This window comes from Geospiza fortis, unplaced genomic scaffold (genome assembly GCF_000277835.1).
Source record: "Geospiza fortis unplaced genomic scaffold, GeoFor_1.0 scaffold100, whole genome shotgun sequence".
In the NCBI taxonomy this organism is placed as follows: domain Eukaryota; kingdom Metazoa; phylum Chordata; class Aves; order Passeriformes; family Thraupidae; genus Geospiza; species Geospiza fortis.
This window is the reverse complement of record NW_005054350.1, coordinates 4,431,139-4,456,196: the sequence shown is the minus strand read 5'-3', so window position 1 is coordinate 4,456,196 and position 25,058 is coordinate 4,431,139. Positions and strand designations below refer to the sequence as shown.

General features: G+C 38.3%; 1 protein-coding gene across 1 annotated transcript in view; it reads right to left on the bottom strand.

Moving 5' to 3' along the window:
• PIEZO2 (piezo type mechanosensitive ion channel component 2) overlaps positions 1-25,058 on the bottom strand; it is a 236,222-nt gene that overhangs the window by 101,121 nt on the left and 110,043 nt on the right. Inside the window, exons 5-6 of the mRNA XM_031058868.1 lie at positions 17,197-17,407; positions 14,357-14,570 (exon numbers count right to left, since the gene is read on the bottom strand). Of these exons, the coding sequence (XP_030914728.1) occupies positions 14,357-14,570; positions 17,197-17,407 (425 nt within the window). The remainder of the gene's footprint in view (positions 1-14,356; positions 14,571-17,196; positions 17,408-25,058) is intronic.

Genomic DNA, 25,058 nt, shown 5'->3' with positions numbered 1-25,058 from the left:
GGATTTAATTTTTAAGAGTGTCTAAAAGCTTAGTTCTTCCTTAACCTAGTAAGATCCATCAACAAAAGCTGAATTAATACAAAGAGTGAGTACAATATTCAACAGAGATGTGCTGCCTGAAATCTGCCTTTGGATGCTGCAAAGTGCAAATAGTATACCTGTTCTTTACTGGGGATTTGCTGCATAGGCATAATAACATTGACTCACAGAAGGAAAGCTCCATAGCATTTTATTAACCAATCTATCAGCACTCACTTCTCATTCTGATTGTCAACAGAGGCCAAAGATATAAACTTTAAGACCTTTCAGAGCTGTTGGGTGGACACGAGGTTGGGGAAAAAAACCATTTAACAAATCCTGCATACAAAGTAAATTGCTGTAATTTAAATGAGCTGAATGAGCTGTGCTTGGAGCTGACTCAGACACAAACTTCCACAGCATCCAAGAACATTTGGAGTTGATGTTACAGTTTGGCTCCATCTGGGTGAAATTCACACTGGATTGTATTCTGTTCATATTTCTATCAGCATACAGGAACATCTTGTTTGTCCGCTTTCCTCTCTCCCACTGACTTGTCATTTTTGCTCATCAATGATCAGGGTTGCTGAGTTCCTATCAGTTGCTGAGCTCCTGTTAGTTTGATCTTTTACCTCTGTTTCACAACACAGTTCTCCATCTTTGGTTTGTTTTAAGCTTTTCTATGCAAGCACAGTATGATTCACCCTATTTCTGTCTCATAAGCATCAGAATCAGAGTGAAATCCAATTCTTACTGAAATGCAAAGTCTTTCCATTGACAGTTAGTGATGAGTATTTCCTACAGAAATGAGGGAAAGTTCCTGATGGCTTTCAGAACCTTCTGCCAAGCAGACATGACCTCCATATCACATATTCCATTCCTGTAGTATGTTTTATAATATACTATAGCTAGAAAGCCAGATCAACTTATGTTTTACTTTTATCTCCACTGAAAAGAAAACATTCCACATAATCCTAGTGGCTAGGAAATTTTATTATGTTTCAGTTATATTCTCATTCTCTTAGCTTCATTTGCTGGCTCCAAATAATTTGTACCTTATTGGACTTAATTCTGCTCCCTCCTGGTCCTGCATTCAGCAAATATTAATAAGTTACAGCACATCTTTTCCCTCTAAGTTGCCACATGGCCAGCAATGAAGTTTAATGTATTTAACTTAAATTTATTCAATGTATTTTGCTTTGTCTCATAAAACATGGATGTAGAGGAACTGCTCCTCATTTCTGATTTCTCCTTGGGCTTTGAGACTTGTTAGTCACAATGTACTCCACACAACCTTCTCTGTTTATCACATTCAAAATTCACTGTTTTCTTGGGAATGCTCATTCTGGCTGTTCTGGCCTCCAATAATGCTACAAGTTGCTACTCACTCAATATTTATACTTCATCATTATCCTCAAAGAGGACTGCTGGTGCAGAACATTTTTCAGAAGAATAGAGTCATCTTCCCTTACACAAAGCTTCTGATTACTCAGGGATGGCTGCCATAAAATGTATAAGCAATACAAATTAGGGCATTATTCAGTTCTGCATATTTCATTCTGCAAAGATCAATACATTCAGTATTGATCCCAACCAGCTGTGTCTGAGTCCAACTCTGATCTTGGTGTGACTTCATCTTACCCAACATACATGTTTGCCATCAGTAAGCTCAGAATGAGTCCTGAGTGGGAGAAACCCACTACCAAACAAGTCAAGTACTTGTGTGCCTGGATACAGGATATAAACAAAACAAATAACGAGAGACTTGCTTATTAATGGATATATTTGGGTTTCCAAAAGACTGCATGCAATGTCATATAAAATGGAGGTTTGCAAGATGTGAATAGATTAGCATTTCTACTCTTGCAAGGAACTAAAGCTGGGTTTTTCAAAGTCCTCACTGGTATTCTGAAAAATGCATAGCAGAAATAATTTGGAAAAAGTTATAGAAATTATAAAAGGCCAAGAGGAACTTTAATGTCTGACTGAGAAATGCTCTGAGATTGCAAAGTGAAAAACAGTTCTTAAAATAAAGGTGGCATCTTTTTGTCCAGTTAACATTCTATAAGCTTGTTTTCTTGGAAAAGATTCCTATTGAATCTGTGAATCATCCTTCTAGCAGATGTACTTTCATCTTTCATGACTTCCTGACAAAGCTGTAAACTGTGACCATACAAAATTCCCACTTTCTACATTAGTCTAACATTAAAATTCAGAAGACAAATTTCAATTTCACTTGAAAACAGAAAAACAAATTCCTGTTGCACCCACAGTAATTTCCCCTAAGGAACTGTCAAAGTTACTAAAACTCGACATTGCTAAAACTTCTATTTCATGCAATTACTTATTGCATTAATATATTATAAGAAATGGCATAATTACTCACGGTACTACATATGAACAAAAAATAGCTATGTAAACAAAAATAAGTTTCATATACAGAATTACCAAAGCAGTCATTACATGCCTGTTAGATCTGTGAATTTTATATTCACTAAAGTTATTTGGAATTTTTTTTTTTTTTTAACATATTTGTAAGTTCAGATCCTGCATGTGCTCATGTTTTAGGAGTTGACTTCAGGCAAGCATTTGCCTTGTAACTTTCAAGTCCAGGAAAGGAAGTAATAATTCTGACTTCCTGCACAATATAGGACACCCAATTCTTCTATTGAACAACAATCTTGTGGTTGAATAAGAGTTTATAGCCTAGAACGGCATCCAATCTTGACTTCAATTGATAGAAAATCGTCTACTGTCTCTTATTCCTTTTCATGAGTTTTAGCTTCTGTAATAGTTTTGTCTAGATGAGATTTCCAGTTGCTGCATCTTCCTACAACTCTGTGCACTCGTGCTCACAGTACTTTCCACAACACAACAGAGGAGGGGGCAATTTTTTCTATATAATTTATGAGTTTGCATGAAGATTACAGCTTGAAGAAAATGTCTGCATCAAACTGCTCTAGGAGCTGCATTTTCTGATTTAGCATTTAATATTATAGGATGCTTTTTTTCCATTTTTTTTCTTTTTTTTAGGCCAGTACCTATTGCATGGTTATTCCCAGCAATGGCATCAGAACATTTTAGTGTGCTGGGCTGGATTTGCGCGATCCATCCTTGTAGAACTTCTGAATTTGTGTTGGATTTTAGGAACTGTCTGAATATTTATTTCATCTGGATATCTTCTACTGCATATTTATTTCACTCTCCTCACATGAAAGGAGATGAGAGTGGTGTCTGCAAGTCTGGGGTAGGAGAATGAAATATCGAGACTGACATTTGAATAGCTGAGCCCTAAAACTGAGATGCTAAAAGTGACCAAATGAGAGAAGAAAAGGGAAGAAGAGTAGAGTAAGCAAAGAAGAGGAGAATAAGGGAGGGCAGAATAAGGGAGGAAAGAGAGCAACAAATTCTGTAAAAATAGGCAAAAAATAGTATATTTGGAGAAAGTGGTGGTGGTTATTTTTTTCTTAATAAATAATTTTTTCTTAATAAATAATTAATATTATTTTTCTGGGGCAAAAAGGACTGAAAAACATAATTCCTACACAATCCTCCTAAAGGTCAGGAGTTCCCTTTTCATACACAAACCATCCTGTTGAGTTTTCTGTACTTGGATGAGAGAGCTACACAGAAGTTAAGATTCATAAACTCATGTCCATAATGCCTCTTCCAAGAGAATGCTATGAGCCACTCCACTCCTCCTCTTTGGGCTATGTGCCTAAAGCAACACATGCCGTTGGAAAACACTCAGCCAGCTCTGTGGTACCTTCAGACCCATCCTGGCCTTCCAAAAGGTCATTACTCCCCAGGCTATTGGCTGGGAATTCAGACCATACTGGGGCTACTGCTCCAGGGTACACTGAACTGACACCACATTTTTACAGAAATAGCAGAACACTGGGAGGAAAGAGGTGGAAAAGTTGGCTGAAATGCATTAGGCATCCCAAAGAATTAGGGTTAAAGAGAGCAGAAGGCATTTGGTTTCACATGGCTTTTTAAAGGGAAAAAAAAAAGAATGAATGGAAAAGTTGGCATTTGTCTTTCCACATCATGTTATAAAATTCCACAGAGAAGGAGTCGATCCTTCATGCCTCCCCTTCAGCTCAGCAGGACAACTGTGTAGGGAGATACAAATCTCAGTTCACAGCTGGACTAAAGTCATGAAATGTATCCATATTGGAGTGATACAAGCTTTAAAGAGCATTGCAAGTAATTTTAGTTCTAAAAAGCCCTAGACCCTGCTTTGGTTCAGACTTGGATAATTCCGAACTGGCTAGATGGAACTATGCCATATTAATGACCATACAAAAAGCTGACTTTTTGGGTTGAGGAGCATTATGATAAATTTTAGCTTAACAGTTCAAAACATTTTTTTGTATTATCTGTAAATGTACACTAAGACTGGGATTGTTTTTCTTCAGCATGTTGCTATCCCAACGCTGTAATACAGGCATACACATAGTGAATGCAGACTTGGTAGGTAAGTAGATCGTTCTAACTTTTGTTTTAATGTCATCAAATTTCTATAGCTCTTTAGCAGATGTCTTATGTCCTTTTTTTTTCTACCAAGTTTTGGTTTTTGGTTTCCATAGCTTCTCTTGGATCAAAGCTTTTCTGGCAATGACAAAACCAGCCCTTGTGTATCTCCCACCTTCTTCTGAACATCAGTGACTTTTCTTTTAAAGGAAAACTAATTTCAAATGCACATCTATTGCATGAGAAACCTCATGAAAAAGTGAGTAGTTTAAAACTTGTGTGCTAATATAATCTATATAATGAGGACAGAGAGAAATTATGAGCCATTAATCAGGAAGCTGTAGAGAAAAGAGATCTTTAAGGGTGGTGAGTTACATAAAAGCTTGCAAAACCTGTAAACACAACACAAATCTTAATTCAAGGAGAAAAAAAGGACCATACGATCAGTTGCAACAGAATCACTTTGCTTTCAAGTTCATTAACAACTTTAAACTAAGATGGTAAATAGTATCTACTCTATAGACTGTTTTTTGTTTTGAAGTAACCAGATAACCACATTTTCTCTAAGACTATGCGATTGGAAGCTATTAAGAAATAGGCATCTATTAAAAGTGACCAAACTTCAGAAATTAAAATACTTCACATGTCTGAAATAAAACAGCTTCCCTAAGGGGAATTTAAGTTTAAACATAAAGACTTGTGAGCTCTATATCACATTTCTTCCAATAATTTAGCTTTGTACTGACTCCCTATTACAAAAAGCTTTCATTGCTTTAGAAGCAATAATTAGGTCATTGACTACTGTTATCACCAAAAATGGGTGTGGGTCTTTTAATCCCTTGTTTGCTGAGACAAAACCCATCTTCAAAAGCCTTAAATGAGGATTTATCCTATCAATGGGTTTCTTCTCTGCATTACCAAATCTTCCCATTATCCATGACACAGCTCAACTTTGCTCTGAGTTTCTAGTGAGCATCAATATTGACCTTGCTCCTTTCAGCGCATCAGCGAGCTAGAAAAGCAGCATGTTGCTGTAGCCTTTGGGAGCCTCTGCTGGGATTCCAGAGGCTCTCATCTGATGAAGAAATGCACTGAAGCAGCGATTCCAATAGCTTTTCATTCCAATCAGACATCTGAGCATCTGGCACAGGGAGGACTGCCAGACAGGATAGCAAGAAGGTGGTGAAGTGGGAATAAACGTGCAGGAGAAATTGCTTTAGGACTTCTGCCTGATAACTTAGCTAGAGTGACTCCATCAACATGATGGGCCAGCACTGTCATTGCTTTGATAGCAGCAGCCTGGCTAATATTTAAGTTAGGCAAATAGAGTTTGTTCTCAAATAAAATCAGGCAAATAGTTTTTTTTTCTGTCACTAAAATCAAAATATTTAAAATGCAGCAGGGTTTTGGAGTTTTGGGGTTTTTTTCCAAATAGTTTCAGCTACGAACCAGGGGCAAGTCAGGGCTTGTAGCTGAAGGATGGAGGCTGCAGGAGTGAGGCAGCCTTGCCAGGATGAGAGGATGAGAGAGAACAGTCACCCCAGCAGAGAAGGCTGGTTGACACCAGTGATTTCCCAGTTGCTCATCTTCCTCATGTACACACATATTCCCTGTGACCATAAGGCACATGAAAACCAACTAATACTGAACAGCACCAGCTGAGTATGGACAACACCCAAGCTGCATGGAAAAAATTAAAAATATTTAATGCTCAGTTGGACTTTCTACTCAGAGGTGAAAGTAATGAGAAAACAGGCCCAGGATGCTAAGGAGTCACGTGGAAAGCATGGGAAAGCCAAAGGCATGTTCAGAAACATCCATGGACACAAAGGCCCTGTGAGAGGGTGAACTTGGACGCTCGAGCACAGAAGAGAAGGCACAGCTCCAAAATGGCACAGCTTAACAATGACATGGTTATCAAAGGCTTTCTGTGCAAGTCAGTGACTGAGGCTATTGTTTTTTCAAAGTGAGTTAGCTGAGCTGCTGAAAGGAAAGGAGCCAACAGCCCCACCTCAGAAAGTCTCTCACAGGCAGAAGGGGGGAGAGTCTGCTCCTAAAACTCAACCAGTAGTGCAGACCACAGACAGCCTTGTTGTCCTAAGCTCAGGTGCTGGGTGAAGAACAGAAGAACTCAGGTAAAACTTCAGCAGGAGCCATTTAGGAGAAAGAGACAGTGCTCAGGTAACCCCAGTGAGCATCAGCATTCAGTGGGGTGGTGCTGACCAGAGCATGCAAGTGACCTGGTACAACAATTAACCATGCAACTGCCTAAGAGCTTTACTGCTACCACTTAGAGTGACATGTACAGAAGAACAGAAATTGTTTTAAAGTGTAGCTTCATACTATTTTAACTTTGAGGCAACTTGGTCTGTGATCTAGGATTCAGACAGCAGCCAAAGGCTTTGTGCTTTATTCCAAGTTCTGGCTATCTTGGGAGGGTTATGTGACTCATCTAACTTCTCTGTTAGGGAATTTTTCCACCTCTGAAAAAGGAGTGATGATACTTTTCAGTCACATTGGGGCAGCCTGCTAGGTTCAGTGATGCATGCAGAGGATAAAGAGATTTTCCACTTACTCAGCTGGCAGTGAAACAGGTTGAAAAAAACCACAAGAGTGATGGATACCTCCATCAAGAGGTTCTGCAGTAGAAAGTATGAGCAAAGAAAATATTCCTTTTTAGCAGCAAGTGCACTAAGGCAGAAATAAAAGCTATGATTCCCATTTGGCTTTAAACATAAAAAGAAAGTAAAATAGCAGGATATGGAAAAGAAGATAATGGGATAATGAACAATAATGCCCAGGAAATGTTTGGAAATTGCCCAGTTTCAAAACGAAAGTGGTATAACAGCTGATTTTAAATTGGTTATAAATTGAACATGATCGGCTCAACTTTTATCAGCAAGTTCCAAACTTCAGCTAAATGAGCATAAACAAGAGATTAAGCACTTCCACTCTGTGAGTGTTTAGAGAAACTGATGTAGACTGATGTAAACTGATGGACAAGGACTAACTCCCCTGTGTGTGCTCGACTGAGGTTACTCAGGACTGCACTTTTTACCTCCAAGGAATGTGGGATGATTCATTTGTCAGTGTTGACACACTGAGCTGAAAACACAGTGTTAAATATTCTTCATCACAATTTCTGGTGATGCCAGAGTATAAAGGTCATTGTTCTTGAGCAGACCTCAAGAAAACAAGTTTGTAAATCCAAGAGAAGTTTGCTAATTACCATCCACATCTCCTAACACCACAGAATAATAGGAATACAAACCTGGTAGGAGGAGAGGGTTTTTTGTCTCTTTTCTGTCCTTGTTTTCAAGCACTTGAACAATGATCATAAAATGCAGATCCGTGTTTTCCAGAAAACACGAAGAAAAATTTAAGGGGTCACTTTTTTGCAGTCAACCTTTTCCTGTCCACCCAGGAGAGGCTGTGAGGGGCCAAGAGTCTGTTCAAGTGTCAGTGCTGGGACTGGCCACTTGCAAGCCCACGGTGTGTATGGGGGAGTGGAGTGATCTGTCTCTGTCTCGCCCTACCCATGAGCAGAGCTTCTGCTAGCAGGGAGGTGCGCTGCTCACAGAAGAGTCAAAGCTGCCTGAGAGTGTGCAAAAGTGGCATGGCTACATCATCAGACCGACTGCATGACCAATTCAGGTGAATCAGAATCAGCAAGCAAGTCTATCACAGAATATCAGCAGCTTTAAAATCTTTGTCACTTCCTTCTGTCCCTCTCACCTCAGTAGTTCAGTGCATCCAAGGAAGAGCAGCCTCTGTGCAACACACAGCTATCTGGATTCAGGAAACATTGAAGAAGAGGCAGTTCACCAACATTATGTCACACGACAATGGCTGATTTTTATGTTTGCAGCTTACACTCAATTTTCAAATGCAGTGTGGTCATTGTTGGGAGTGCTAAGGTTCTCCTCTTCCCACTAATGAGAACCTGCCGTGACCAGGGCCAGCCCCACCAGGCTGCCAGGGGTCTCACCAGTGGCAGGCTCACCACTGCAGCAGAACACAACTGGGAAACCAGTCTGTCCCACATGCAGAAAACAATTGTTTTTAAAAGGTCTTAGTACATGTCTCAGTTTACACCCCTTTCAAACCCAGTGGAAGACAGAGAGGTGTAAATCACCTGGGGTGCAATGTCAGTACCATAAATTAAGTTGTGCCTGCTTATTCCAAGGCTAGATTTGGCACTTGATGCAGCAGGGTGGTGATGGTGAGTGCTGACAGCTATGCCATGGGGACGGGAAGGACTGATCTCCAGGAAAATTGCTACTTACTATTTTCTCTCTTGCCTTTTCCTCATCCAACCTTTCATGATAAAGGGAGCCCAAATAAGGCCACCTTATAGTTTAGAAAGAGATGATAATAGCAAGGATGATTATTGTCTGTTGTCCACAGGAGAGTGAACTTGCATTTCTAAGCTATTAACAGAATCACTCACTTCCTTTCCAAAAGATTTTTTTAAATATAAAGAAGCTGAAGTTCTGAGAAAGCTAAAACATTCTAAGTAGAATTAAACCCTAAAAAGTAGTACATTATAGAGCTAGTATGAAACTCTGCTGCAAGTTTCTGTAAGAATAAGGTTAAATACCTAACATCTCTCCCTCGAGAGAAATTGTGGCTCTCTAATCAAATCTGGTCATGGTAATCATCAACATGGTGGCTGGCCTGGTATGTTTTGGAGCAATTTCTGCAACTGCAAAGTGTCCTTTTGCTGATAGAGGATGATGGAAACAGACAAGTGCAGTGCAGTGCCTTTACATGGCAAGTATCCAAGGGTCTGGCCTCTGTCCTGGCAGTGCTACTGCAGTACCATGGTCAGAAGCACCTAAAAATACCAGGCAGAAGGCATGAAAGCTACTGCAGCCAAAGGGCAGCTCAGTATAGCATACATAAATGAGCTTTAAATACCCCATGTTTTCAAACAGTAGCTTGTGACCAAGTCAAAAGGCAACCCAAAAACCTCAGTTTCCTACAAGGTTAAGAAAATTCTGCCTCTCAGAGGTGAGCCACCTCTGATCCCAGGTGCCAGAGGGTCTGCAGCAAGGATTAGCAGCGGCTGCAGCTCAGGTGAAACATGCTGCCCAGCTCTTGGCTCCAGTGGAGCTACAAAAGCAGCAGCAGAGCAGGAGATCAGTGCCTTGCCCTGCAGAGGTAATCAATCAGCTACATCTCACTATGTTGGCAATATCTGCTCTCCTAATGAGATTTTATTTGCAAGGTTAGTGTCTAACTTAGGAAAAATATTACAGCTGGATCTGATCTGACCCTGATCTGACAACTCCAGGAACATTTTTGAGACAGTGCTTAAGCATTTATAACCCTGGTTGAACAGAGTATCTGGACTACAAAATCCAAATCTGTGTCAAGCTTCCAGGGAAGTCCAAAGGAAGAATTTTGGATGGGACTCTGCTCAGATTAATCTGAAAACAAACTGAATATCCTAAATCTACCATCTGTAGCCGATATCTTTTCTCCAAAAGTAAAAGAGTAATTTAAGTAGGCTTATTATTAGTCACTGTAAAACCTATTTTAAAAGTCCTGCTTAAATAGATTTATAGAGATCTTTCAGATTAAAATTTCCTCTTGAACAAAACTCCTTAGACTAGACTTTCCATCTCACTGCAGCAAAGCAATCCGTTGTGTAATTCCAAATCCCCATTCACTTAAGAAGCTGTGAAATAAGGTACCACTGTGAAGTGGATGACACTACCTGGACTCCTAGGTTTACTTCATTTTGTAAGAGAGATGCCTTCTATAAATGAAACCAGTTGTATTTAAACTATTTGGAACATTACTTGCCTGAAAACTACAAGCAAGACAGACCTAAACTATAGGAAAGCACATAGCTTTTAATTTACATTGGATTGCTGGATCTTTAAATTAATATGCTTATAAGCACAGTTTTGGACAGCAATAACTCTACTGACTCAGGACAAACCTTATACCACTGGACTGATCCTATTTCTTCATGTTGGCAAGGCCTTATCATTTCCCCAGAATTATACTCTTTTGCCAAAATAAACAATATCAGGAAGAAAGAAGGCAGCAATCTGAAAAATGGTGAACATATTACTGTGTATTTTTTCAGGCTGTGATACTGTGTACCTAATTTCTAAAGTAATTTTAGTTCATTGACTTGTTTTTACTAACTTGGGTGAAAATAATTTTATTGTAGAAACATGATACTGTCTGAATTTTGCTTTAAATTGATACTTCTTGCTATTTTTTCCCATCTTTGCAATATTTGCATATTGCAATATTTGAGAGGTTGCATCAATTTGCAATATTGATTTGCTGGCAGCGTGCCTACCCCTGATACACCAGCTATATTCAGACTTTTCAGTACACTGGGCATCTTTCAATCTGCAGATCCCAGTGCTCACTCCATGGCATTTCAGCATGTTTGTGTTTATGACACTTCTACCTGCACATCACAGATCCAGACAGCCACAGCAGCAGATGTGAAACTTCCAGGACAGCAATACCTCCATGTCCAGTAATATCATTCTGGCAAGTACTTAGGGCTATGTTATTACAATATCCTATTTTGGGGGGTGAAGAACTTTGTTTGCACAATCCCACGAGATTTCAGGGCAAAACATGTAAATTCGCCAGATGTCAGGCTATCCCTCCCAAGAAAACTGCTTTCCTCCGGTGACATAATTCAGTCACTTCTTACAATCACAAAATGGTGAATTTTGAGTTGAAGGGTTCTTGAAAGGAAGGAACAGCTGAAGGATGATGCAAGTCTTAGCTGAATAATACTGTTAACCTGAGAATTTTCTGGTTTGTTTGGGTGTAGTTTAACTTTATTTAGTCTGAAATCAATCGATAATCTGACAAGCTGAATGCATTACTATTCAGAAAAAAACACATTTTTTATTGATCAGAGAAACCACTTGTACATTTCTTGTAAACTTGAGAACTCAAATCCAGAAAGGAGCTTTTTAAAACACCAGACTTACATTCTACTGAGAAAAAAAAAATGTCCACCAGCAGCCCAACAGGAGCACTTTTCACATCTGCCCTTGAAATTCAGGAGAGCTTATTCTGGGGATTGGGCCCTCAAAAATTTACAGAGAAATAAAAGTCCTTCTTTCATATGGAATCACAGAATAATTTAGGTTGGAAAAGACCTCTAAGATCATCGAGTCCAACCATTAAACAAACACTGCCAAATCCATCACTAAACCATGTCCCTAAGTGCCCATGTTTACAGATCTTCCAAGTATCTCCAGGGATGGTGACTCAACCCCTTTCCTGAGAAGACTCTTCCAATGGCAGACAATTCTTCTAGAGCAGGAAGTTCTCCTAATATCCAATCTAAACCTCTCCTGGTGCCACTTGAGGCCATTTCCTCTTTTCCTGATACTTTTTACTCAGGAGAAGAGACCAACCCCCACCCCACTACAACTTGCTTTTAGAGAGCAACAAGGTCACCTCTGAGCCTTCTCTTCTCCAGAACAATTCCAGTTCCCTCAGATATTCCTCATAAGACTTCAGCTCCAGACCTTTCATCAGTTTTGTTGCCCTTCCCTGGGCATTCTCCAGCACCTCAATGTCCTTCTTGTAGAAAGAATTCGGGGAATCAAATTCTTTTCTTGGCATATAGTTTGCCTATGGAAGTCATGTACTAGTATTAATGGGAACTCAGCATATTTAGCATATCTTCAAACCAAGATTATACATAAAATAGTATTTTCTTCTAGGATGCAAAATGCTAAAATATTTTTCCTGCAGCATTCTGATACATGTCTCTCATTTTTCCTCCTTTAGCCACTGTTTATGTATCAGCCCGACTCGATCATTAAAAATCACCCATGGTCTTTTCTCACACTAAGGTTTTCACTTCCAAGTCTGATAACACCTGCCTTGATGCTCTTCAAAGACACCTCCCTGAAAGCAGATCAAAGTAGATCCAAAATAGGAAGAGCTGGAAATAAAGAAACAAGGAATACTGCTCCTTCTGCTGCCATTGTGTGTAAGTTGTGTGTAGGTTGTTGTGTATATTCAAACATAATTTCCCACATAATTTGTTACATCAGTTCAATCCCTCACATGATTGCATGTGTAAAAGGCAGAGTATTCAACAGTACCAGTTCAAGAGAAAGTCTGCAGGAAGGAAACATCATTTTTTCCTGTCTACAAAAATGTCAGTACGTACTCTGAAATCCAATGCTGGTACATTTTTTTAACCTAAACTCTGAAGGTGATTTTCTTTTCTACACCAAGGCAGACACAACTTTCTTGTGCCTTGATTTTTTAATTTCAAAAATTAATGACTAAGTTAAAGTGCCATATTTGTACTGACAAAATTTTGTCATAAAACAAAGAATCACATTATTTACAATCAAAGAAATTACTAAAGAAATTACTACATTATCAATGTCTTGATAATTGTCCCAAAACAATTATCTTAAAGTAAACTAATTGAAAAAAAATTTAAAATTAACAGAAAAATATTAAAGAGAAAAAAGGGACTTCACAAATTATGCATAGGAACAAAGTTTCACATATTGCAGCTAAATTGTATGAAGCAAATACTTCTTCTTGAGAAAATGTTATTGCTGTCTGTTGCTAAAAACTGTGAGTAGATATCCTCAAATCCAAATGGTTGAGAATTTTTAAGCCATTCTCTTTTTATTTTATTAATACATGGAGGAAGTAATATAAAAGGTTTATGGAAGTTGAGAGCATTTCAGCTTCTTGGTATTAGAAATCATCCATTCTCCTATCTCGACCTCTAGGTGGCATAAAAGAACCTAAACTAAGCAGATTTTCCTCATTTTTCAGGCAATGTTATGCCCTCCCAATCAGACTCCACAAGTCACCAGTTACAACATCACAAAACACACATCTATTAACCTATACTAAATAGAATGTCAAAATAAGTACTAAAGTAACAGCTACTGTAGCTAGATAGCTCAATTTTACTGCTTTTAATAGTGTATTGAGAGATAAATAATTAATTTATTCTCCACAGTACCTCTAATTTCCTTTTATCTTCAGCTTATAATAAAAAGTACAATCGGTTTACTAGAAATAAAGTTAATGTTCACATTTAGCTTAATATAAGGATTACTACAGCATTCAAAATACATACCATAAAAGCAAATTTGTCATCATACTCCACCAGAAAAAAAAATAGTAATGAGCAAAATACATCCATTACTTCATCTTATTTTAGACTACAGCGTGTAGAAAATTAAAGGGTCAGTGAAATCACAACCAGTCAATATTTACTGCAGAAGTAACTAGAAATGCTGCTTTTTTACTTAAGGTAAGTAGCTGTTGGTATGAAGATCAGCATGTTCTATGTGATGCTATGTGACCAGAGAGAATTTTTATATTATCAGCCTAATATGCACAGCACATGAAGGACCCCAGCAGCCCTCAGCCTCTGCACACAAGAGTGGCACCACAAAAGCATTTTGCTCCAGTTAAGGCACTATGCCATTAGACACCAGAGAATTTATTTTCTTGTACAAAAAACCAATCGCGCAATTGTACGCTTGCCCTTCTATCAATGTTGCCATCAATTCCCTTTATTTCCTGCATTAGCCCAATCATTCACACTCACATCTGAGGAACACTCTGAGCAAAAATAACCAAAAGTAACCTTCCCCTCCTAACCTGCTCCAGTTCTCTGCCTGCAATTACCCAGTCTGGACTTTCCACACTATCATTCAATAACATTCCATCTGAAAATATTTGACTCTTCCACCACTGAACAAGAAGGTATGTGTAAAATTTGTTAAAGCATTATGTAGAAGATCATTTGCACCAACATGTGACAAACAGAGCATTGCATCACACGCCCACAGTTAAACAGGAAAGGAATTTTTCTCACCTGGCATAGAAATCTTTTGGTGGAACAACCTCCTGAAAGAACTGTAGCTGGTACAGATAAAGTCCAATCAAGTGTCCCGCACTGAATATAGCCATTAATACACACAGACAGCTGAATATCAGCGGATCAAATGCTTGGCAACAGGACCACCATGTGCACAGGCCCAAGAACACAAAGAAATACACAGCTGAGGTCAAAGATGGCACCATCATACCTGTAAAAATAAAAACACAGAGTGTTGGAGAAGTACAGAAAATACCAGCATTTGTTAAAAATTAAATTTGACAAGATGTATATCAAAAAATTTGATCCCATTAGTTTTCTGGTAATTATTACAATTAGCTCTAAAGATTGCTATTAACTTTGAGACTAGAAGGATCTTTGTTTTATTTTATTTGTTCAATTCACTTATGCCATATCTCAGCACTTAGAACACAATCATTCTCCAGGCTTTCCTCTGAGATGGAATTTTTTTCTATGTAAAGATGTTTCATAAAGCATGGAGAAAAACCGTGGAATGGCTGCAAGGGCAGCTAATACTGCCTGAGACCACCAGTGTATGACTTTTGAGTACAAGGTGCTAAAGTGGCATGATGGATGAACAGTAAAAAGCCTTCTCATACAGATATTGAATTACCTTGACATAGTTGAACAAAACAGACCCTGATTCATATATTGAAATGAAAAGCTTTACATCAAATCTACAGAATAATCAGTAAATGTTTGATTTAAAAGAAATTGTTAACTCCTAGAAATGTGTAATTTACATATGACAAAGACTCTGCTGTCACACACACGTATATTGTTTTTGTTTCAGCACATGTAGCTGAGTATGCCACTTCAGAAAATGTCCAGCTGGTGAAGGGGACTCAGTGCTCTGCTGGGAGCCTGCAAAAATAAGTTAGGAAGCAGGGAAGATATTCATGTCTAAGAGTGGCTACTTCTATGAGAAAATGATGTAAGAGCTTGCAGCCAACACAGCAGCCCAGTGGATTCTCTGAAGCAACAGTGCTGGAGCTAGCAGGAGTCCCTGCCTAAATTTATTTTTAGGCTTTTTAACTAGTAAATGTCTAGGAGTCACCTTCCTCAGGACAGACCTGCAGGCTCCTGGTGCCCCACAGCTCCAGTGTGCCTGCTGGCCCTGCCCCTCACCAGGTGCTGGTTTGAGATGTCTTTTGGGAGCAGCAATCCCAGGGATGGTCCTGAGCTGAGCTGAGTCCAGGCATTGTAAGGACTGAAATCCACAGTTATATGCCTGAGGTTCACCATCACATCTTTCTCATAATATTTTAAGTTTTCACCTATTGTGCTGTAAAACTTCACCCAGAAATTTCTGCCTCAAGCCTGCAACTATTTCTTTTTTTCTTACAAAGAGACACTTTGTCTTTATTCCAACACTTTTGGAATAAAGATAATGAGAATACATGATATCCTAAAATAAGTTATTTATTATGGCCAACTACTCTGGCTGTGAAAAATACAAAATTTATTTCTGGTCTGAAATTACCTGGTTTACCATTTAACTGTTGGCTCCTATTATCAATTCTACTAGATGAGATACGTTAAAAAATGGAAGCACTTTGTATCTTTGTCAGTTCTTTCGGGTTGCAGTCAAGTCACTCTTCATCTTTTTGGCATGGTGAGTAGGGAAGTATTTAACTTATAAAGCTCAAGGTCTCTCTCTGGAGTACAGGCTTCTCAGACCTCAAGTACTTTTTGTAACTCTACTCTGAACACCTCCCACTTCTTGGCTTGTGTTGGAGCTCCACAGGCAAGATGCCCATCACCATTCAGGAGAAACTGCCCCCTGCCACTGCTGAGCAAACCTTTTGCTTCCCCTTGAACATGGATGATGTTCACCTATGTAGAGTGGCATCAGGCTTTTTGATTTTGTTTATTTGGGTTTTTTTTAATGATATCTCTCTTCCCTGGTGTCAGGTCCTATGGTAGCCCACATATTTTTTATCTTTTTAGATGTATTACTTTCCATTTGGCTACATGTAAGGCTGTTCAGCACTCTTGCCTTAATGAAAGAACCTGCCTTACTAAAACAGCCACATCTCCAATCTCATCATTCAGTATCAAACTTTTTTTGTACTGTTGTTTTACACTTCATATACTGACAACTCATATGTTAAGTTGTAACATTTATATGAATCCCTCCATTCAAATATGTGAGTTGGCAGGTAAATGCTAATCTACAATTCCATGATCTAATTTTGAATTTAGTCACAACCTATAGTAATTTTGTATGCTTCTTTCATCTTCTGATTATGTGATACTAAATCAAATGTCTTATAAAAAGGTAGGCTATATAACGTCAAAACAACTACTCTTACCAACTAAATAAAAAAAACAAGAGGAAGTCTGCTTATCACTCTTTTTACACACTACATGGTCAAACAAACAACTTTTTTTTTAAAGGCTATGTGAATACAGTTCTTTTTTACACTTAGAAGGGATGAAACCAAATCTATGAATTCACTTTAATGTAAATACATATGTGTGTATATGTATATATATACACACATGTATGTATTTACATTACACACACACAATATATATAGTCATCTATAATATGCCCCCCCCATTCACCATTTGGTTATAACAGCAACTGTGAAAATCATAAATGGAATGACAGGGCCACACAGTATCAGCACAAAAAAATTAAGCAACTCAGCATATTCCTATACTTGCCAAAGAGTTAATTTAATAAAATCAGCAGCAATTTCTTTTCCCTTAAAAATTTCCATTGTTACTCCCGCAGGTGCCAAAGTGCTGAAAACTCATTCGTTAAATGCAGAACCTAAAGGGCTCCTGAGGAAATTTTTCAAATACACCAACCTGCTGAACCAAGTATGTAACAACAACTTTTCCAGTGGTGATTATCATATTGCCAATAAACTCCCTCAGTTTGGATGCTAGGAAGGCAATTCTACGCAGCAGTTTTAATTTCATGGTCTCCTCAAATTCTGCTTCTCCACAGTCGTCGTCATCCAGATCTTCTTCATACATCAAAGCATCATCTGGCTCTAATTTTTCTCTTACAGCCTAAAGGAGAAGGAAGGAATGAAAAATAGAAAACATAGAGAGAGACACACACACATACAAAAAGGAATTTGAATTAAACCCCACGCATATATATATTATTAACAATGAAGTCTTCTTACAATCTTTGACTATGCCAAGTAGTGAGACATAAGAAAGACATACTAAAGCTCTAAAGCTAGAGATGTACATTGATGGTTCCCACTTCAGAATTGTCTCAAAATAAAAGGTTGTTAAAGGTGGTCTCTGGGAAAGGCTGCACAACAGGCTGCTTGCTTATTTAGACATGAAATTTGGTTTGATTAGTTCAGCATTCTTAGAAAGATAAGTATCTTGCTATCCAATATGTTTTAAACTCCTCTTTGCCTCAAAGGTTTCAGTTATAAGCTCCAAAAACTGTAATCCCTGGGTTGATATTGCTCAATGGGTCTCACTTTCCAAACTCATATTTCATCAACTCTTTCTCTAGAGGCAAAACCTAGAATGGAGCAAGTAGGAGTGATCTGGAACAGGGCAACAAGGGTTGAAATGAATGGACAGATAACTCATTCGTGACTAAAGGGCAGTTTGGGAGAGAAAAAAAAGACTAAGCAGAGGCTTGGGCAGAGAATGAGAATTGTGGAGATCAACTGATGCTGAAAGAAAAGGTGAAAATGTGAGCAAGAGAGACATAGTGAAATCTTGAGTGATCTACAACAATTTAGCAGGGGTTATGAGACCAGTGACTTAGAACTACACAATGGAAAAAAAGAAAAAAAGGAAACGTGGAAAGGCCCTTCATACTTGAGTAGTTTGTTAGGATTTGGCAGTGGTTGTCACCATCAAGTCTCCATCGTATCTTGGAGACTAGGAGACATACACAACTATTGAGTGATGCAGACTAAATCATCAACCCACGGTGAGAACCTGCAGGATTAGCAAGAGGCCCACACAAAGATACAATTTATGGAAAAATTAGTCATTCATGGAAATGTAGGGGCATATTAAAAAAAAAAGTAAAAAAAAAAAAGTAAGAGTTTTGAGCTAGGTTCTCATTTGGTGTAATATAGAATAGCTTTTTTGGCAGTAATTTAGACGTGTATTAGCTAACACTAGTTCTGGCCAAACCATATCTCTGTGTGTGAAATTAAAAAAGAGAGATTATTAGTATTTTTTCATCAGAATAGCAGTTTTATATGTATTGGTGACCTTTGGCAGAAAAAATTCCACACTGACAGATAAGATTGCAGTAGGAACAGATGAAGTCTCAGCCTACTTAACCAAGTTCTTCTGTACCATTGCGTGAATTCCCAAAAGAACAAAATTCCCTGTAGATGGCTTCACTCCTTCATTTCACCTCTAAGATTGTTGCCAGCTTTCTCTGCTTACTTCAGAGCATTAACATTGTTGTGAATGCTCAGGAAAACAAACAAGCAAGTAAACAAACAAACCCCTAAACAAACCTGCTTGTTCTAAAGAATCAATTTCATAGACAACAAAATATGTAATAAATACAGAGGGCTAATCTGGGAAATCTACATTTCCTTTTCAAGCCATGCAGCACAAAGAGGCATTCTGTGTGTCCATCACTGCTGCTCATATCTGAGCTCTTATCACAAGGATAGGAAACATTAAATATTCAGAAAGAATGCTGACGGTAGCCACAGCAATATTTTCTGCCCTAACTTCCGCCAGAGCTGTTTCAGTGAGAAAGTTAAACAGAGGGCAAACGTTATGATCCTTTTTGATTGTGTCACAAATGCTAGATTAATGTGTGCTTCATCTACTCCTTTTGAGTCCAATCCTGCTTCTCCTGGTCTGGTTCTAGTGCTCTGTGCCTTGAGCTTAACCAGTGAACATTGAAACCTTCAATAGCATCCATATCCCAAAGAAAAAGAATGAGTGAGACTGATGGACATTTAAAGGTTTTGAAATGGCACACTTCCTAAACATAGATTTGTGTGAAGGAGACCTTTGTTTCTTCATCTTGTGCCTTCAGTTTGATGAAGACAATACACATTAAGACATACACTCACTTTAAAAGTATATAGGAATCAAAATAAATAAATTATTTCATGGAAGGCTATCAGTATTCATCTGTCTTTGAATACTATGTTAAATGTAAAGACAGGATTCATGTATTTATTACAGCTTAAAATTGCTGATTGCTATGAATTATGCATAGGCAAGAACAAGAAATAAAAGTCTGAAGAGTCACAAAAGATGATAATAAAATATTCTGCAAACAAGCAGAAAATGTTTTTGTGGGGAAAATTAAAATAATCAAAATATTTTTAAGTATAAATTGGAGGAAAACACACAAAACCTTCAAACAATAAAATAAAAAGGAGGACACAGAAGTAAGGAAACCACAAAAAACATCCCAATGAAAGGTGGAACTTGATATACTTTTCTGTCTCTTATCCCTACCTGCCTTCCTAACCTCAGGTGCCAAATGTCCAAATTCACACCTCAAAATCTCCTCAAAACAGATCTTTGGATTTTATGTCATAATTAGGAGCATAATTTTTTAGCTTTACCAGGCTATTTAATCTTGCTTCATTAATCTAAAGAACACTTAGGCTACTTTTTGCCTTGAGAGTTAAGCATTAATAATCTAGTCCTGACACGTATGACACAGCACACCCAGGGAGAAGCAGTAGGGAAGAGGATATTTCAATGGACCAGGATATAACTGAAGCTGAGAAGGAGATGATGGTCTGAAGTTTCCATGGACTGAGGCTTATACACTTTAGGCATAGCTAAAAGCTTCAGTGTCCATGAGTTACCAAATAAGTTAACGTTCCTTGGTTTTTAGCTTTTATTTAGATATGAAAATATGAATTCCAAACTCAGCAAGAAAATTAAGACATCACAAACATTCATAGGAAATGCAGAACAACCTACTTCTGGTGTTACTGAGGTCATCGGATGTTGGAAAGAAAACTTCAGCATTCTGAACCTCAGGAAATACCAAACTGATTTTCCAAGTTTTCCCTCTAAAATTGCAAAAGTCTGTTGGGAGTTGGAGTTCTTCAACTGCTCTCCTCAGTTTAAGACAAGCTGGCAAATGGGATCTTCAACAACAACCATAATATGGAGTCCCAGAAACTTTTTCAGAGCAGAAACATGTTGGTTTGCAGCTTTTCAGGGCAGCCAGAATTATCAATGATACGGCTGTGCAAGAATTGCCTCATTTCTTCATGACACAGTTGATGGTTATGTCAGCAAAAATGATGACAGTTAAACAGTTCTAGGTTTGATTTTACTGTCTTTTTAAAAAAAAACCCAAACATACCTGTTTTTAATTCAGTATCCGGGATGAAAGGCCATGTTCCTTTGCTGAAGTAGATGGAAGGCCATTTTCCAGTGTATGTCAAAAAGACAAGCTTTGGATTCCCTACTCTCATATTCACTGCCCTCTAACTGGATCATCTGGGCTGGCTTTCCATTTTCTCACATTGAGCACTTCCAATTGCAGAAGGCAAGCAAACAGTGAACAGTTCTCACATCCAACATGGTGATAATGTGCCTGTTGTTTTAACACTTTCTGATGATTAAAAAGCCATACAAGTGCGCGCTCATCACAGAACACCATTACTTCAGTCAGACTGCTTTGCAAAGCTCTTTTTTACTATGTGGATTAGTCTAAAGCTACAAACCCATGCTACATAGGCTACAGTTAGAAAAATACTTTTACTTCCATAATAAATTACCTATTATGCAATTACAGGATCCCTGTGGATGCTGATTAAATCAAATAAACTTCCCCATTCAAGGAGTATAGAACATTTGTGAAGCCATAAACATGTGTTTCCATGACCCTTGCTCTGTAGAGCAGGGCCCCAGGACTTTTTATAAACAAACTAAACGCAGTTTAGGTTTTTTAGCAATCATGTGGAAGTCCCTGGAGTATTTATTGTACAACACTTTTTTAAACTGCCAAACTGAGATAGAGAACAGGCAAGGAAACAGTACAGCTCCTGTGGCAGCTATGGCAGCTGCTCTTGTGGCCAGGCCAGAATGTCCATTAGCTGCTTTGGGGGTTGCTTTTTCAACATCCAACTTTTAAATGTTTCATCTGGTACAGTATAAACACTACTGCACAGAGATATCTTCTAGTCCCAGAGATGCATTTACTAACAGGAAGCCTTAACTCTAACCTTAACCCCATTTTTGCTTCAGAGCACTCCTTGCTTTGTACTTACTTTTAATAGTATTGTGTCTGTACACACAAATTTGCTCATTTATTGACTTTCAATTCTAGAGGGGATACAAATGAAACTCTTCAAAAAAATTCAAATACTGACAGCAAGAAAATTTAATTAGCCAGAATTATTACAACTAAGGTGATACAAGTCCCCTAACTCCCATCCCACTGAATACATTGCATTAATTATTGGGACCTCTCAAGCATGCACTGCTAAACTCACAAGAGTAAGTTCCTGTGGTGGTTCAGGTGCTTCTTCATTCTTCTTGGCTCATAAATGTTGTACAAATAGCCTCTTTTCAGTATTTTGACACTCCCAGCCAGTACCAGGAAATAGAGAAGAGTGGGAATGTTACATTCCCACTCTTTACATTTTTGTAGCGGTAGCATTCCCGACCTCAGCACAGACTTCTAACCCCTGCTGCTGATAGCCACACCAGATTCTCTCAAAGGGGCTGGATTGTCTTCATGCTGTCTAATAGTTTGTGTGCCCTGGGACTCACAGTCACATCATCCTGCTGACACTCTCACTATAAAAGCGTGATTCTCTCAAGATATCACCACCTAGAACTACTTTACTTCTAATCAGAGATTTTTATTCCATGTCTGTGATAGAGTAACACAGATATGATTTATTACACATCTATGTCTGTCAAAACCATAAGGCCCAGGTTTCTGAACTTCCCATTTCAAAAAACTCCTGTAATGAACAGCTTGGTTTAGGAATTATCTGAGAAAAGCTATTTGATTCAATTTTACCAGCAGAACAACAGAAATAGGCTCTCTCCTCTCACACTTAGTTCAATTGCCTCTGTAGTCACTTAGCTACTGCATTCAACCTATCATAACATGACTGAATTCCTACTAATAAGTTTGCTCTAAAAATCTTCTTTCCCCTTTAAAAAAGATCTTCAACATTTATCTTCAAATATAAGATAGTTGCAGCAGTAGGAAGAATTAATTACTTATGTGCTTAGAAGCATCACATATGTAAGTGAATATAGAAAAAATAATCAAAATAACACAATATTCCTTAGACAGACCCAGCTGTGAGCAAAAAAGCTAAAAAAGAAATTGAACTGCTACTTCTTTTACCATCAAAGGAACTGCAAGCCCTTAATGTGATATAAATGACTGTAGTTTCAACCTGTGGTCAATACTAAACCATGTTAACACAATCATTTATTGAATTTTCAATTTTGCAAGAAAGTGTAGAACTGCACTGTTCTGAAAGCATCACCATGTCAGAGGTGGATGTCTTTGCTTTTCCTGCCACAGAATAGATTCAAACATTTCCACATAAATTATTCCCACATGTCACTGAAATTGATTCCTACAGAGATGGGGCTGCTTAGCAAAAGTATCTTTAAGGTCATCTTGTGTGAGGTACATGGGATCTACAGAAAGACAGGGGGGGACACCAGGCTACCCAAACATGGGGAGGGCATGGAGAGGAGGCTGTGGGCTGCAAGCTGGGATACAAAAAGGAAACTGTGTGACTTCAGGGCAAGGCCCTGCTAAACGAGCTGAACTAATCAAGTGTGGGACTGCAGTGAACATTTTGGATGGTGTGATATTACTGAGATAGATGCATCTTGGAATTTAAAGAGTTTATTTTAATAATTTATATTACTCAGCTGAATCACTGAAAAGAAAACAATAAATTATCTTTAAGTCATATAGATCTTACTGAAAAATTTTATCACTGGTACATCTTAAGTGTGCTAAAGCTTGGGTTCAAGGCTCACACAGAAAGACAGATGTAGATTAGAAATAACTTTCTGATATCAGAATAAATTTCTGTGTGTTTGCAGTAATAAATGCCATACATACACCTCCACAGTAAAATCTCCTGTGGGAAAGAGTAACTCAAAAAAAAGGATCAGCTATTTACTAGAAGCACATAAGGACAGAAGCATTTAGCAAGTCAAAGAAAATTCAAAATCAATTAATAAAGACAAGCACTGTTCTGAATCAGGATAACAGGAAGGCAACTCATTAAATCCTGTATACAATAGATATTGTACTGAGAGAACCAGAGATTATTTCACTTCCCAAAGTACCCATTGCACCTGAGCAAACACTGAGTGATTTCAGCACACAGATCACTGGGCCAATATTAAAATACAGTTTCACATCTTGACTTCAGAAGCTTGTCAGGCATGGAAGCCAAATGCAAAAGAGAGGAAAACTCACAGGCAGAGTTTAGTGGTTCGGCCTGAGACAATTAAACACTTCTTTTTTAGTGAAAAGGAAATAGGAAGAGTTGGATTATGACTACAAGGCACAATGCAGTTAACTGAGCTAGAGCAGATATGCACAGCACCTAAATGGAGTAATTCCTGGCCCAAGAAATACACCTACTGTACCAGTATGCATCTTGCTAAGAAGGAGAATAAATACCCAACCATGGTGCTGTGGTTATTTGCAAACCAGAGTGACTTGGATACTTCTCCAGTACCATCCTGAAGAACCTCAGACTACTGGGATGAATAGGAGAATGTGATGTCTAATCTCCAAGAGGATCCAAAGTCACTCGTCTTCTGTCTTTCAGAGCAACCTTTAGAGAAAGATGTGAGATTTTCTCCCAATCAGAGAGATTAATTCTTGAGAAGGAAACATTATTTTGAAGCAAAAGAGCAGAAGAACTAAAAAGGTTATAAGGTAGCTATGAGTATATGTGCAATATAAATCAGATGTTTTCTAACCACCAGAAAAGCAAAATTACAGAACAGGGTCATTTCTGAAACAATGGGATGAAGGAAAACTGCCCTGTTTTCAAGATGGTTCTTTCTACCTTCCAGAGGGAATTGTGTGATACAGCTGTCTGCAGTAACAGCAGACTGAATTCTGTGAGTCAAGAGATTCCTTCTCCTGCTGTGTTATTCATCACTTAGGCCATCGAAATGCACTGTATTCCAGGATTTTAATCTCTTTGTTAATAAATCTGTATCTCAAAATTTGGAAGGGAGAACTGTGAGTAACTGTGAGTGAAGAGCTGCCACAAGAAGAATTGCACCCCCAGAACGGGACAGGTGCACACCGAAGTTTCCTGCCCAGCAGGCTGACAGCCTTTGGTAACACACTGCACTATGTAACATCATGTAGCTGCAGCCTGCTGTAGTATAATTACATATTTGTGTTAAGACTTATCCAAAGACATGTGCATCAAACCAAGGAGCTAATGTAACTTGTAAACTTTTGACCCTTGTTAAGATGAGATGCATTAGAATTGTTACTGAGGGAGGCAGCTGTGTAAGGTCTGGCAAACTTCACCACTACAAACATCACAAGCAAAGAGATAAGGGAACCTCATCTACTCTTAAAACGGCAGAAAAAAAAGTTTAAAATCCTGTTTATACCATGTTCAAAGCACACAAAGACCAAGTGGGTTTGACCAGTTCTCCAGAGGTCAGAATCAGAGAAACATTAATAACCAATTAGAAAGAATAAGCTAGTGCTGTG